Genomic DNA, 15,358 nt, shown 5'->3' with positions numbered 1-15,358 from the left:
GTTTAACATCTACCTAGCTGTGCATATTCAAAGTGGTTATCCCTTAAAAATTTTTTATCTTAACTAGGCAATTTATCTTAAAATTACCATTCACTCCGGTCGGCATCACAATTACAGTAATACTGAGCATCAATGCAGGTTCCTTCTAAGCCACATGTACATTTTTTAGGATCAGGCAAAGAACCTCCCCAGTAAGTTTGTGTCTCATTAGTTATTCCAACCCACCAGCTCCAAGGGGTTCCATCTGAAAGACAAAGGTGAAAAATTGAAGACTTCTTCCATTCCAGAATAACATAACTTTTGTCATTTCTCCCTAAATTAGTAGAGAGTACAACCAGAAAGAACAACTAATATGTTAAAATATTCCACACGTTGCATTGATTGTATTTCTTTGAGAAATCTGTTTCAAAGGGCTGGAGAGATGGCTTATCAGTTAAGGTGTTTGCCTACAAAGCCTAAGGATCCAGGTTCAATTCTCCAGTATCTATGTAAAACAGATACACAAAGAGTTGCATGCATCTGGAGTTCATGTGGAGTGGCAGAAAGCCCTGGCATGCCCATTCTCTCCCTCTTTCTGCCTCTTTCTCTCTCTAATAAATAAATATCATTACAAAAAGAAATGTTTCAAAATCTATCATTTAGTCTCACATGATTGGTAAATTATTCTTTGAATATAAAACAGTGGTGCCTATTTAAGTGTGAGAAGGAAGAAGAAAAAAGAAGGAGGCAGAGAGAGAAAGCGGGAGAGAGAGAAGGAGGGGAGAAAAAAGGGAAGGAGGAATGAAAGAAGGGAAGAAGAAAGTGCAATTTACACACACAGTTCCTTTAAAAAGATCTTTAAGACAAGTTTGCATCAAAATATAACCTGCAATAATTAACATAACAAAATAAAATGGATTTGAAATCATGAAGCACCCATTAACACATTATGTAATGTTATGTACAGACACTGCTTTATCTCCCTCCTTGTATCTGTTGGCTAAAAATATACTAGCTATTGACTAAACATTAGGCATGGTATAGCACTTCCTTGTCATGATTTAAGATTTATTTGGAAGTCTGTATTTTCTCTTCCATTTACTGGCTTAGCTATTTATTTGAAAACTGCAGAAATAATACTGAAGATCCTCATGCCTGAAGCAAATATTACGTACACACACAATGTCTCCCTTGGCTAAATGTATCTTTCTACGATAAATGTTCAGCTCCTAGCTCCTTCACAGAGTGAAGACTAAACATGATGCCAAGGAAGTTGAGCAAAGAATGGACAGAACATTTAGGAGAGGATTTGTCGAAAGGGAAGTGGGGCATGCAATAATCTATCTTAGAATAAAAAATATGCAGGAAAAATCATAGTCATTGAAGAATCCAGGCAGGAGAAGAATGTAAGCAGTGTCAAATTGTTCAGCTCCCAGAGTGGCCTGATCATTTTTCTGTTGACTTTCAAAACCTTAATTTATAGGTCAATAGTATAAGTGCCCTGCCCCCTTGAGAACTCAGTCCTTTTGCTTATGTTTTTCTCTTTACTCACTAAAGGCAATGCTAATTCTAACTTACTGTTAGATAGCACTTCTGAGAATGCTGAAGACTTCCCTCCCTCCATTATTATGAAAGCCAGCCATGTTAAAAAACAAAAAGATAATCTGAAGCTTGTATGATGCTTAAATTTATTAATATCAGGAATGTTCATCTTTCTTTGTTGCCTAATTAAAGCTTTTTCTAGATATTTTTAATATTTACTATAATATTATATGTTCATAGATTAAAGTAAAAATAAATTATGCTTCCTAAATACCAAATAAAATTTTCCAAAGCTATACTTTTTATATTCCCCATAAAAGAGAAACCCTTGAATGTTGAAAGGTACCAAATGTATGTTGGGTCCATCAGGACTATTTTATTTTAGCTAAGTAATTTAGACAAGTATAAGAATTTAATTTTTGTCTGAGAAATAGACATTTTATATTAAAATAAAAACATGTTGGGCTGGAGAGATGGCTTAGCAGTTAAGTGCTTGTCTGTGAAGCCTAAGGACCCCAGTTCAAGGCTTGATTCTCCAGGACCCACGTTAGCCAGATACACAAGGGGGTGCATGCGTCTGGAGTTTGTTTACAGTGGCTGGAAGCCCTGGCCCACCCATATTCATTCTCTCTTTCTCTCTCTCTCTCTCTCTCTCTCTCTCTCTCTCTCTCTCTCTCTCTCTTTCTCTCTCACTCTCTCTGCCTCTTTCTTTCTCTGTCTCTCACTCTCAAATAAACAAATAAATACAAATTTCTTTTAAAAATCATGTTGATTGATTCTACCTTTCATAATTGTGTTCTTTCACAATCTGGCTATCCTTAGGGCTTCTTCTTCAACTGTGCTTGATCACAGATCCTCCTTCTGCAAACATGCACTTGATATTCTTCCATGTTCATGATCATCTACAGCTATGGAATTACCATCACTAGAAGCTGCTAATTCACTCAGATCTAAAGTTCAAGATATGAGACCTGTTTCCTGTTTTTCCTACTTAGATTTATTACTGGGCCCTCAGAACCTAAAGCATTCTTTCCTTTTTCAGTCTTCTACCTCAAATGAAGTCAGAAGCCATTGACCTAAGAAAACCTGTCAGTGGGCTGGAGAGATGGCTTAGTAGTTAAGCGCTTGCCTGTGAAACCTAAGAACCCCTCTTCGAGGCTCAATTCACCAGTACCCAAGTAAGCCAGATGCACAAGGTGGCACACGCATCTGGAGTTTGTTTGCAGTGGCTGGAGGCCCTGATGTGAGAATTCTCCCTCTCTCTCTGTCACTCTCAAATAAATAAATAAAAATAAAAACATTTTTTAAAAGAAAATCTGTTATTAGCAACTATCATTTATCACCATTCTCCATTACACAGCCTTCTGGACTTAACCATTTTCTTTACCACCAGTTCTCAAGCCCAGCTGGGGCACCCTGGAAGGTTTTCCAGACATGGAAGGCAATAAACGTGGTATTCTTTCAAATCTATGCCATCCTATTCACTTTGTGCTGTTTGTTCACCTTAGGGATTGTGATTTTTTGTTCTTTTAGCATTTGACTCATTTGTGCATAAATAATTGCCTTTTATTATTTTTCAGCTTGAGTTAAAATTAATGAATAAAAATTGTACCTAGCCAAGGTATAAAATGTGATGTCTTTTATAAATTTTATTGATTTTTTTTTTTATTTAACAGAAAGAAGAAGATAGAGAGAAAGAGAGAGAATGGGCAGGCCAAGGCCTTCGGCTACTGCAAATGAACTTCAGACACATGTGCCACCTTGTGCACCTGGCTTATATGGATCCTGAGAAATCAAACCTGGGTCCTTTGGGTTGGCAGGCAAGTGCCAAAAAAAAAAAAAAAGCCACTAAGCAAGCCATCTCTCTAGCCCCAAAATGTGACATTTGATACAGATTTACATCATGAATTGATTGCTATCATCAAAGCTAATTATCATATCTAGCACTTCACAGAGCTACATAGTTACTCTTTGACCAATATCTTCTTAATTTCCTCACTTCCAGCCTCCCATAACCACTCTTCAAGTCTCTGTCTCTATGAGCTCAACTTTTAAACTTCTATACAGAAGTGTAAATTATGCAGTATTTATGTTTCTATGTTTGGTTTCTTTCACTTAGCATAATGTTCTACACCGGCTCAGAAATTCTCATATTTATGGCAGAATTATTCACAGCACCCAAGAAATAGAAACAACATAAGTGTCCATTGACAGCTGAATGGATAAAAATGTGATAGATACACAATGGTCTATCATCCAGCTTTTAAAAAGAAGGAAATCCTGCAGTTTGTGTTAGCGATAAACACCGAGTACATTACTCTATAGGAAATTACATAATAGTTCAGCAACAATGACTAATCAGTCACATGCCAAGCTGTGTATACTAACTATAATGAGGTTTATTTCATGAACCTTGTGTGTGTTATTCTATCCAATCCCCACCTTTACTGACAAAATTACTGACACTTTTCAGAGAGGAGAGGACAAAGACACATCTATCATCAATCCATTCATTCACTTGGTAAATCTATGTCAGTTCTCTATCTAGTAAATGAGAGACCTAGAATTCAAAGTTATCTCTCTTTTCACATTTAAATATTATAAAGTTTGCATGATTGCCTCATCTTTATTCATAGATAGAAGAAGTGAATTTTCAGAACCAGAGATTTTAATTGGGACCAGTATGATGGGACTGGAGTGATAAAGGACTGAAAGAGAACATTCTGAAAAAGAGATAAAATAGGTTGAAAGCCTGGGTATTGTAGCCAGGAATGGTGGTGCACACCTTTAATCTCAGTGCTTGGGAGGCAGAGGTAGGAGGATCACTGTGAATTTAAGTCCACCCTGGGACTACAGAGTAAGTTCCAGGTAGTCTGGGCTAGAGTGAGTCCCTAATTAGAAAAAAAAAAAAATCCTTGAGTATTACAGAAAAAATAATCTTATATTAAGTTGGTATTGGTAAAGAAGAGAGATGCCTAACTGAGAAGGTTCAGATGGCAGACCAGTAGCTTACCATTTTTATGAGATGATACATATTATGCATAATATCCACATGAAACATATATCTTTTAAATTCTCTCCATTCTGACTGGAATTACATTCCTTGTTAGTATCACAAACATTAACAAAGTGGCTTTATTGATCAGATGTTTTAGAAACTTAATTTTGTGAAGAAAAATATAGCCCAGCATCACTTATAAAAAACAGTGTTCTGGGGAGTGACAGGAAAGCTGCGCATGCAGGATGCAGGGTGCGTGGTCCTTGGCTCTAAGCAGAAGAGTCTGTGCTAGGCAGATGAGCAATCAAAGTCAGTACAGCTGCTGAAAGAGAAGTGTGTCAGAATAAAAGCAGTGCTTTGTGAAGGAAATTTTCTTCACAAGATTAATATTTTAGACGATTAGAAGACATGGCAAGATGGCAAGGTAGAAGACCTGTGGGAAATCTCTTACACTCACTTCAAGAATGAGGTTTTTCAAAATGTACATCAAAGTAGGCATGAGACCCGAGTATCATACCACCATACAACATTCGGAGAGAAGGCATAAAACCCAATACCAAATGTACAAAACTGGCTCCTACTAGAACAAAGAGGTCAGGTGGTTTCTGTTGAGCTACTGAATCAATTATTTCTAGCAGCCTTTTCTAATTTTTAATTATACCTAGAGGCTAGCTGTCAATAGTTCATGGAAAAAGAAACATATAACATCATCACTTGCAGAAAACCAAGTCATATTTGTACTAGTGCAGGTCCATGATAAAATAAGCCTTACTCACTTTTTGTCCTTTAAAAGATAAACAGAGCGTTCATTCATTATCAGACTAAGATCTTTACCCAGTTAAGACCAGAAGGCAAGTCTAAAAGTAATCAAGGTTTCTAGTAAAGCTCAATGTAAATTGGCCTTGTTCTTGTCTCTAGGCAAAAGCATCTCTGGGACTTCAAGACTGTGACATGTGTGTTAAGTATGCAGAACACCAGCTCCTGGTGGAATTAATCGTCCTCAGGAGCTGGTTGAGTGAATTCACTGTGCACCCTAGGCAGTGCAACAGATGCCTCAGTTTACTTACCCTGATGATTAACAAGCCGTGACTTCTTGCAATAGTAAGCAAGCTCCTGTTCACAGTGCTCCGCACGATTAATTGTGGCCTGGAGTTGTTCCTCACTGGCCACATATTCAAAAACCCCCGTGTATGGGTTCTCGGGGTGAGTGTTTCTTACTCTGGTTAAATCAGAGCCATTGTGCTGTATGATGGCCCATGCCGTTTCTTGGATGCAGAAATGGGGGAAGAAAGAGAGGAGACCATCACTAGTCTGCAAAAGTTAAAATAAATAAAGAAAATCAAAATCACCTTTTATCTGGGTTAAATCTAGTCATTAAACCTCTTTGAGAAGTAGAATCAGCACAAAAGGATTCTCAAAAATTTTAAATTTATAGTAAAGTGATTCTTTTCCCTGAAATGTATACTGATACGATGCATCTTCAGTGATTTTATTTTTTCATATGACATAGGTAAGATAATATTTATGATGAAAAACATTAAGAACTGATTATCAAATTTTTGTTATGTGGTTAACTTTATCAAATAAAAAAAATTGAGGCTATAGCATTATTTTATTTTCCTCCAAGAAAGATAAATATCACATGTTATAATTGCAAAAGATTAGCTGATTATTAGTACACCTAGAGTTCAGTGATGTTACAATGTGAAAAGACACATATCACAATAAATGAAATAAATATTTTATATGATGTAATGTGTAAGTGTGACATTTTCATTCATAAAATTAAATAAGGATTTTGCAAATAAAGATTTCAATTATCTATATTGGTCCTAAGTGGTCTACACAGCTTAGCATTGCAATGGAAGCTATTCTTTTGAACTGAATACATCTGATCTAGCGTCAGCAACTAAACTAATGGAAAACAAAACATCCTTGAGCATCTTACTTAAATTTTCAATAGTGGTACCTTAATGTTTGTGAACATTTCATCATCCTTATCAAAATTACTTTGATGGAATAAAAATATCCCACATAATGTTGTAACAGAAGATGGGCATATTTTATCTATCCTTCAGCTTTCCCTTTGTTTTACTATATTGACTATGATGTAGTCACAAGAACAAATGAATCAAAAAGCCTCTGCTTTAACTAGTAGGAAACTGATTACATATGTGCTATCAAGTCACATAACTGTTCTGGTCACAGAAGAACATACCAAATTGGAAGAAAACAGTAATAAATGATATAACCTTTCCCCTTCCTATTTTTAGCTAACATATTCACAAGGATCAACAGTAGAAACAAGATAAGGGGTCCAACATTGGTAATTTTTGCTTCCACTCCTTTCATAGTTATCAGAACAAAGCAAAATGAGATTGGGTACAGACCACCTTGTATGTATGGATCATGATATTTCTGTGAAACAGTGGCTGGGTCTTTTATCTTCCCCTTGCATTTAAGCTCAGCTCACAGCTTTATCAGTAGGATGCTTTTCTCAAACAGAACATGATCTATATGCTCATGAAATTAATTACAGATGTCCAGCAGTAGAGGCCATGACACATGATGGCAGATAGGGCATGGGTCCATGCCCTTAGGAAAGTCGAGTAAAATCTTAGCTTTCATTGCCAAACATGAAAAATACATTGGCAGAACTAGTCCAAAGGCTAGGATGGAAATTCTACAGTGTGAGACAACTCAACCATGGCTGTTGGAAGTTTAAGGCTATTAATCAGGGAAGCGTGTCATCCAGACTCTGCCCTAATTGTTCAGCAGAACTGTCCTCCTTTTCCTGGGACAAACCAGTCCTGCCTGTGAAGAAGCTCAGCTGTGGTTGAATAGATACCAAAAGACCAAGACAATGAACCTGCCTGAAGCCCTTTTCCCTGTGTCTTCTTGATCAAATGGAGAAGGGCCTCTCTATAGTTCAACACCCACCATGTCACAATTAACACAGGATTCTAAAGGTTTGTTTTGAAAAGGTGCAATAAGAGACTCAAAGCCATGGTGACACTTCTAGGGAAGCTCATATAAATATTTCCTGTGGATATTCTAAAATATTTCAGTTTTATTAGAGGTTCTATAAACAGTTTTCTAATGCTTATCAGACCATCTAGGCTTCCAAGGCAAACCAGACACCAAGAATGAACTTCTCACAGTGAATTTTCAGCAATGGTTTTGAGGGGCCCTACAACCAGGTCAGGAATCTACACAGGATTAGTGGGGTAATTTTTGGAAACCCTCAGCCTTGAGTGTTTCTCCTGTTCTTTCAGATGTGGCTGAATTGGCTGAATTAGCTGAGGTACCTACAAACACCTGACTGGAAATAGCAATCATAAAATTCAAAGATTTCATCACAATTTGGAATGTGACCCTATGTGATATGTTTTCTTGGCCTTGAACTCAGAGGCCAGTTGCACACAGCTTGGCACATGCAGAAGGCAGATGCTAGAGAAATGAGGGAATCATAAAATATGCTAATGGATGGATAAAATGATAGAGCATCTAGATTAGAGCACAACCTTAAAGCTTATCAGATTCTGATGTATGGTGGCTTTAAAACTTACAGAGCCTCTGAGTTGTTTTATAACTGTAAGTTACAAAAACTGATAGGATTGCAAAGAAATGTTGAGCCTGAAGCTGGGAAGGGTCTATGATGTTACACTTGTATGTGAGCAAACTGTACTGAGATCTACCTAGATGTGTGATCTACTATCATCTGGAATATCTATCTACCTATCCCTATCAGTCATCTACCTATTTGTCTTCACATACACAGAATTGCTCTGGAGCTGTAATGTTCCTCACAGGGAATCTTAATACTCAGGTTTCTCACTGTCAAGTTTCCCACCAGCCAATACACCGAGTGCCAGCTGTATCTGTACATGAGGGAGTTGCCCCACAAGAAAGGAAGGCAGACGTGAGAGAGGCAGAGCTTCTACAGGATGACTAGGACACATCTCCTCCGCAGAGAGAGAGACTTTGACTAGGATGCAATAAATCTCCACTGCAGAGAGAAAGTACAAATCCTTAGGTTTTAATTACTCTTAGAAAGCAGGCAAGAGATAAGCCTTTAAATCTCTCTAGAGCAATTTACTATCTGTAACCTCTAAGACATATTTACATTTGATCATCTTTCAACCTCAGGTACTGAGGTATTTGTTGTTTGCTTGTTTGGGTTTGTTTTGTTGCTATAGTTGGTTTTTTTGTCTTGCATGGAAAGCAGACCATTGTTTCTTTACAATTTACTGTGTTCAGACAAAACAACTTCTACCTGGTAGAGGGTCTTCTGGTTTGTTTCATCCACAGTGAAAGAAGTCAGTGAGGGGTCTCCCTTTGCACAATCCTTTCAATATTCCTGACATATAAATGTGTCTTTTATTTGGTTTCTCTGTTAAACTAGTTTTAACAGCTTACCGATTTCTTCATCAATAACCTAAATTGTGATATGCAGCATTAACTTTTTGTACCTATAAGCAAACCACGACTTTCATTTCTTGAAAATTATCCATTACTAAAGGCAGCAAGAGAGACAGGGTAAAGAGAGGGAAGGAAACAAATAAGTGACTGCTGAAACAGGCCGAAAAATCTATGAAGTTTTAAAAATGAAATTGTAATTTGAGTTAACCGGTGTCTCTCCCTGAAGAGATTTCTGGTAATATGAATTGTAAATAAGGCTACTGAGTAATTAAGGACTTGATTTACCTTAGGCTGACTGCTATTTTTTAGTGTGATAACAGTGCAAAGAAAAAAAACCTGCTGTTTAAGCAACACAGTTGCAAAGCTGTGGTGCTTCATGCTTAATAGCTGAGGGTGATGGATGTGCTAAAGAGCTGGAAAAGCAGGTAGGAAGTGCTGTGTTAAGGAAAGCAGGAGGGATAAGGAGGGAGAACAGCTACATCAAACCTCTGTGTGTGCACAGCTGCGCCTGAATAATGACACTTTGTTATTAACTCCACAGCCATTAAGAAGCATTTAATAGTGAAACCTTGAAAGGAAAAAATAAGGATGCCATTTTTGTAATATCTCATATGTATGTCTTCTGTTACAGTCATATTGGGATATGTGTTAATAATGCAGAGATTCATGCTTTGGTCTCTAAATTTAGTGAGTCAGGGCAAAGAAACCCACAAACCTCAGTAATGGTGCAGCATGAAGTGGAAGGCATAGAATTTCCATTGTCACAAGAATGTGAGGGACACTGCAGAACCTCATATTCATTTTCCCCTCTGAAACAAGCCTCCATACAATGCAATGTTTTATAATGAGAAATTTCTTGAACACAAAAATATTTCATTATAGAAAAAGCAATGAGTTTAGAGTAGAATAAAACAGCTCCTACCAAATAGGAACAACTACAGATTCATCTTACTCTAAGTAATTATTTTAAGATTATATTTAGAATATATAATTGACAAAGAAATTTCACTCTTTAACATGATTTAGGAAAGTATTTATTCAAAATAGATTTTCTGTTTATGAGACTTAGTTTGTCATGCTTAGAGTTACTTAATCCATGTAGATCATTTGACACTGATTCTAGATTTAGTGTTTTTATTTTAATTATACATTTGCAAGTTACTGATTCAGCAGTATGTCTTGGTTTTGTAACTGTTATGTCTGACTTGGATAATGAGACGATACAAACAATGGACAATGATTGAAGGTGTCCCTACTTATGGAAAAATGCTTCACATTGTGAGAAAAGGGACCAAGGCTTCAGTTCTTGACCTATCTCATCTGATGCCATTAGTCCACTGCACGGATACTACAGGTTTCCTCATCTGCAAAATCAGAAACAAGGACTGTTTCAAAGTAAAAATGCATGTGCTTCTCACTGGCGTTTGTGATTCTCTGGTGGTGTCATTTTTGCTGGATTATATTTCAATATTCTAGGGCTTCTAGAGACATGTAGCTATCCCTGAACAACTGTGTCTTTGCCCTCAACATCTGGCAGATGTGATTCAGTGACTAGGTAATTTACATATGCTGATATATTACTGAATTATTATCCATGGTAACTCATGAGAAAGATGATAGATAGCTGATCCTTTCATTCACAGATCCTCATTATTTGTGAATTTGCCTACTTGTCAAATTTATTTGTAACTCCAACACTTTGGAACTCATATGCAGACATGCTCAGAGCAGCAAAAATGTGAGTACCCAATATTCACATCCCCTGCTGTCTCAGCTCCTTTGTTGGAAAGGAGTATCCTATTTATAGTTTATTTTGTGCCATATTTTTCTCATTCTTTTTGCTTTTCATTGATGATGATGTTATTTAAAAACCACCCTAATACTTATGAGGGGATGGGTAGTATCTTCAAATGCCAAAGGCCATGACATGGACAAGAAGCAACATGTTAGATAAGCAGGGTCCAGGAGTGAGTTACAGTGCTGTTGACAGTGAGTTCAATGTTAATGAATCTCAAATATTTATTCAGTAAGAGTCTTTAACTTGAAACATATCTAAAACAAGATTAACTATTGATCAGTTGAGGAGAGTGCTGTTACTAGAGGCTCTTAAGAACATATATTACTTCATTCTTCCTTGTGAACAATGATTTAGTATTTAGTAATACAGAGCTTATAGTGACTTTACAGAATATGACTATCACAAATAATGAGCATTGACTATGATATGTGTGTGTTTATTTTTTATTTTATTTTTGTGTTTACTATTATTATTATTATTAACAAGGTGATTTGTATGGATACATCATATGTTGGTATCCTCTTTGCCTGCATCCCTGCCCCCATTCCATTGAGGACACCCCTCAGTGGGATAACAGGTACTCCCCATGGGGCTATGGTTTATGTATATCTTACAAGGCTCAGGGTCCATTGAAGAAGAGGTGGTGAGAAGAATGGAATAGCCAAAGGAAGAACAGGACTCCTTACAATACACAAAATGGTCTGGATATCCCATGACCTTGCACTGCCTAGCACTACCTACACAAGACCTGTGTAAAAGGAGGCAAAGGTAATGATATCAAAATAAAAGAGAGACTAATTGAGAGGGGGGGGATATGGTGGATAATGTAGTTGTGAAAATGAAAATGAGGGGGAGGGAATTAATATAGTTTATTGTCTATAATTATGGATAGATATTCGTCTTTTTTTTTTTTACCTTTATACACAATTTCCCTTAGTGTCCACTGATTGAAAGACCAACTTCCTTTGCTGTAGTTCAGCATCACCTTACCCAATATCAGCTAGGTATATGTGAGTAATTTTTTAAAATTCTCTGTTTGGTTTAACTGATACATTTATATCTGATAGATTTTAACCCTTTAGCTCTGTTCTTCAAGATTGACTTTTTCCTTGTTTCTTCATATTTGCTAATGTTGAGTCTATTAATGAAAATTTTCTGTTCTTCCATGTCCTTAGGACTTTAATCCATTTGAAAAGCATTTTATCATTTTATCTATGTTTAGATGCCTTGAATATCTTCCACTATGTGCTTGAGAGTTTTGATGTTATTAAAAATACAGTCTTCTGAAATGTCATTTATGAATTGCTGGTTACTGACAGAAATAATATTAATTTTATGTTAAATTGAGATCCAGTGATAATCCTAAATTGGAATACTTTACTGTTGATTGATCAGAATATTCTGTTATCTTCTTTTTTTTATTTGGACATGTGTGTGTATGTATACATAGGCATGCCAAGATCTCTTGCTACTGTATGTGGGTGTTTGTGGGAATGAATGGGAGCCAACAGGCCTTGTAAACTATGCCTTTACTTGGTGACCCATCTCTACAGCCCCTGAAATATTCTTAATATATAATCTGTTCATTTTTAATAATGAAAATCATAGGTCATCTTTGCCAGTATTTTTCATTTTTAATTTTTCTTTATTGCATGGGTTGGGACATTGAGAACAGAGTGTCATAAATGTTGCTATCAGAAGAAAATCTATATTTCACCATAAACTCATATATATTGTAAGTTTTGGGGGCACTTGAATTCTTTCTGTATCATGAATTGATGTTGAATTTAATCAATTATACTTTCCATGACTGTTAATTTCTATCTGTACTTATGTAGAAAAAGAAGAAATAAGTAAATTTCATGCTCACATAGAATTAAAAAGTGAATCTTTCATGTGTATTATTCTTCTCTGAAAAATAACTCTCCTTTTTATTTATGGCATAATAGGAAGCATTTATTATTAGACAAACTGCGCAGATACCACATTCATAGAAAATTAAGATGTTTAAAATCATTACCATTAATTATGTTTTGAGTATTTAATATTCTGTTTTACTTAACAATATCCATTTCAATCATGTTGTAAATTAGATCAGCTTTTTACATGTTTGCTTTTAATTTTTCACGTTTGATGCATTCTTTCAGCTTGAGATCTTTAATGAAAGTGGATAAACTTACCAGTCATATTGCAATAAAGCAGAAATGGTTCCAGAGGACCACTTCCATCTGAGTCTATATAGTAAAATCCAGAAGTATTTCCTTTGTGTTTATAAGCTTCACATGACTGCTCATAGATAGCTGGGAGAAAAGAAATCTTGATAAGTGAAGTAGTATGAAGCAAATATTCTAAGTTTTAAAAGATTTATAATATACTCCAAGCCTTAAATTAACTATGTATAACACTAGCCCAGAGACCAGCTGACACTGATACATTAAAACAAAATTTACGATTATTTTTAAATTAATATGGAGAGAAGTGATGTAATAAAAAAGAATGAGGTTGTGTTTAATGACATTATTATATGAAAATGAAAATTTAGCTTATTTTATATCATATTAGCAAAAGCAAGTAAAGAAAAGGCAGCAGTTTAAATGTTAAGAACCCTGTAAGTATAATGTGACATTCATTTCAGAAACTCTAATTCAACATCACCTTGCAATCACCTGATATCTGAAATTTGATAATGTAAACATCTTTAATAACCTGCTGTTATCAAGTACTTTGCTATAGGAATGAGGAACATTTTATATATGCTGAAACCATACTCCTTTCTCCTGTAAAATTAACTATAAGTGACTTAAATATTATTCACTAGGCTCCTCATCAATAATTTTAAAATAATTAAGAAGAAACTTTCTCTAATGCTTTCTAATGAGTGTTTATGATAATTAAAATTCAAAGAAAAAATATGAAATATGCCCCCAAGTGGTCTCAATGTGTTTTTATCCATAATTCATTTTTTATTATACCAGTATAGATTTGCGATGAACAAAATTTGATATTAGCATCTGTATAATGCACACTTCTCACTGAATGTTTGCCCAAATGTACCCATAATCTCCACTAAGCATTTCAGTCTATAGAAATTGCAATAAACACACCCTGGATATCCATCACTAAATCAATTTTTAATTTTAAAAATTATGTTAATGAGGGCTGGAGAGATGGCTTAGTAGTTAAGCACTTGCCTGTAAAGCCTAAGGACCCCGGTTCGAGGCTCCATTCCCCAGGACCCACTTTAGCCAGATGCACAAGGGGGCACACGTGTCTGGAATTTGTTTGCGGTGGCTGGAGGCCCTGGCGCGCCCATTCTCTTTATCTCTCTCCCTCCCTCTCTCTCTCTCTCTCTCTCTCTCTCTCTCTCTCTCTCTCTCTCTCTCTCTCTCCCTCCCTCCCTCCCTCCCTCCCTCCCTCCCTCCTTCTCTCTCTGTCTGTCACTGTCAAATTAATTAATTAATTATTTTTTATTTTTTTAAATTATGTTAATGAATGTTTAGGTAACATTAATCGAATTGGTTCAATGTCACAAAAATTTATTTCCACTCCTCTCTACAATCTGATGGCTTTATTTGTTCTTATTTATTTTGCATAGATGGAAATATAAGCATGGATTGTTTACTAGTTACACTTACATTGTGCACTGAAGCATGCATGTAAAATGGTTTGTAAATTTCTATGAGCATATGCATATATTTATAAATGCCCTTAAAGAGGTAGACAGAGATATATTCATCACTTTTTAATGGAGACTAGCAATGGGAAGGACACCTGATTGGGTAATGATCACTGGAAAGCTTTCTGCTGCATGTATATTAATTGATCTTTTACAACATAAATATTTAATGCTCCATTCCTAATAAAACCTTTTCTCACTAGATAACACAACCTAGCCACAAACCCATCATCCTCCTGCCTCAGTCTCCCAAGTGTTAAGATTCTAACAAATTATTATTTTTTTTTAATTTTTTTTTAATTTATTTATTTAATTGAGAGCGACAGACACAGAGAGAAAGACAGATAGAGGGAGAGAGAGAATGGGCGCGCCAGGGCTTCCAGCCTCTGCAAACGAACTCCAGACGCATGCGCCCCTGTGTGCATCTGGCTAACGTGGGACCTAGGGAATCGAGCCTCGAACCGGGGTCCTTAGGCTTCACAGGCAAGCGCTTAACCGCTAAGCCATCTCTCCAGCCCTTGATTCTAACAAATTATTTGAAAAGATTTCCTCTCTGCCTCTCCACTATGACCAGTCTGGCCCCAATTCTCAAGAAGCTACTGACAAAAGCCCTTCAGCTCCATTGGGATGACCCACATGGGAATTTAATCTATTAATTTTTGAATCACATTATGGGCCATGAGTCAAAATACCTTTTCATTTCTCATTCAACTGTTTTCCTCAGAACTGTTTATGTTCATATTTAGATTTAGTTATTGATGACAACTGACTATGAACAGTCAATTTTAATACATTTAATAGCTTTTGAGTTTGAGTCACTTAACATAATAGGGATGGCAGAAGACATAAAACATTAAAATACACTGTATCTCAGTAGCTGGGTAACAAATGAGACAAGGGTTTCATCCTGATAAATATTCTTAGTAGAATCCTAGGGGAAAAT

The 15,358-nt window shown here is 36.1% G+C and overlaps 1 protein-coding gene across 2 annotated transcripts in view; it reads right to left on the bottom strand.

Annotated features, from left to right (window-relative positions):
* Nucleotides 1-15,358, bottom strand: part of Cntnap4 (contactin associated protein family member 4) — a 312,074-nt gene that overhangs the window by 77,200 nt on the left and 219,516 nt on the right. For both annotated transcript variants that reach the window (XM_004659600.2, XM_045141713.1), the window contains exons 12-14: nucleotides 12,920-13,039; nucleotides 5,587-5,784; nucleotides 88-244 (exon numbers count right to left, since the gene is read on the bottom strand). In XM_004659600.2, coding sequence (XP_004659657.1) covers nucleotides 88-244; nucleotides 5,587-5,784; nucleotides 12,920-13,039 — 475 coding nt within the window. The remainder of the gene's footprint in view (nucleotides 1-87; nucleotides 245-5,586; nucleotides 5,785-12,919; nucleotides 13,040-15,358) is intronic.

The sequence above is a fragment of the Jaculus jaculus genome, chromosome 1, assembly GCF_020740685.1.
Source record: "Jaculus jaculus isolate mJacJac1 chromosome 1, mJacJac1.mat.Y.cur, whole genome shotgun sequence".
NCBI lineage: Eukaryota > Metazoa > Chordata > Mammalia > Rodentia > Dipodidae > Jaculus > Jaculus jaculus.
This window is presented reverse-complemented; position numbering and strand designations above follow the sequence as displayed.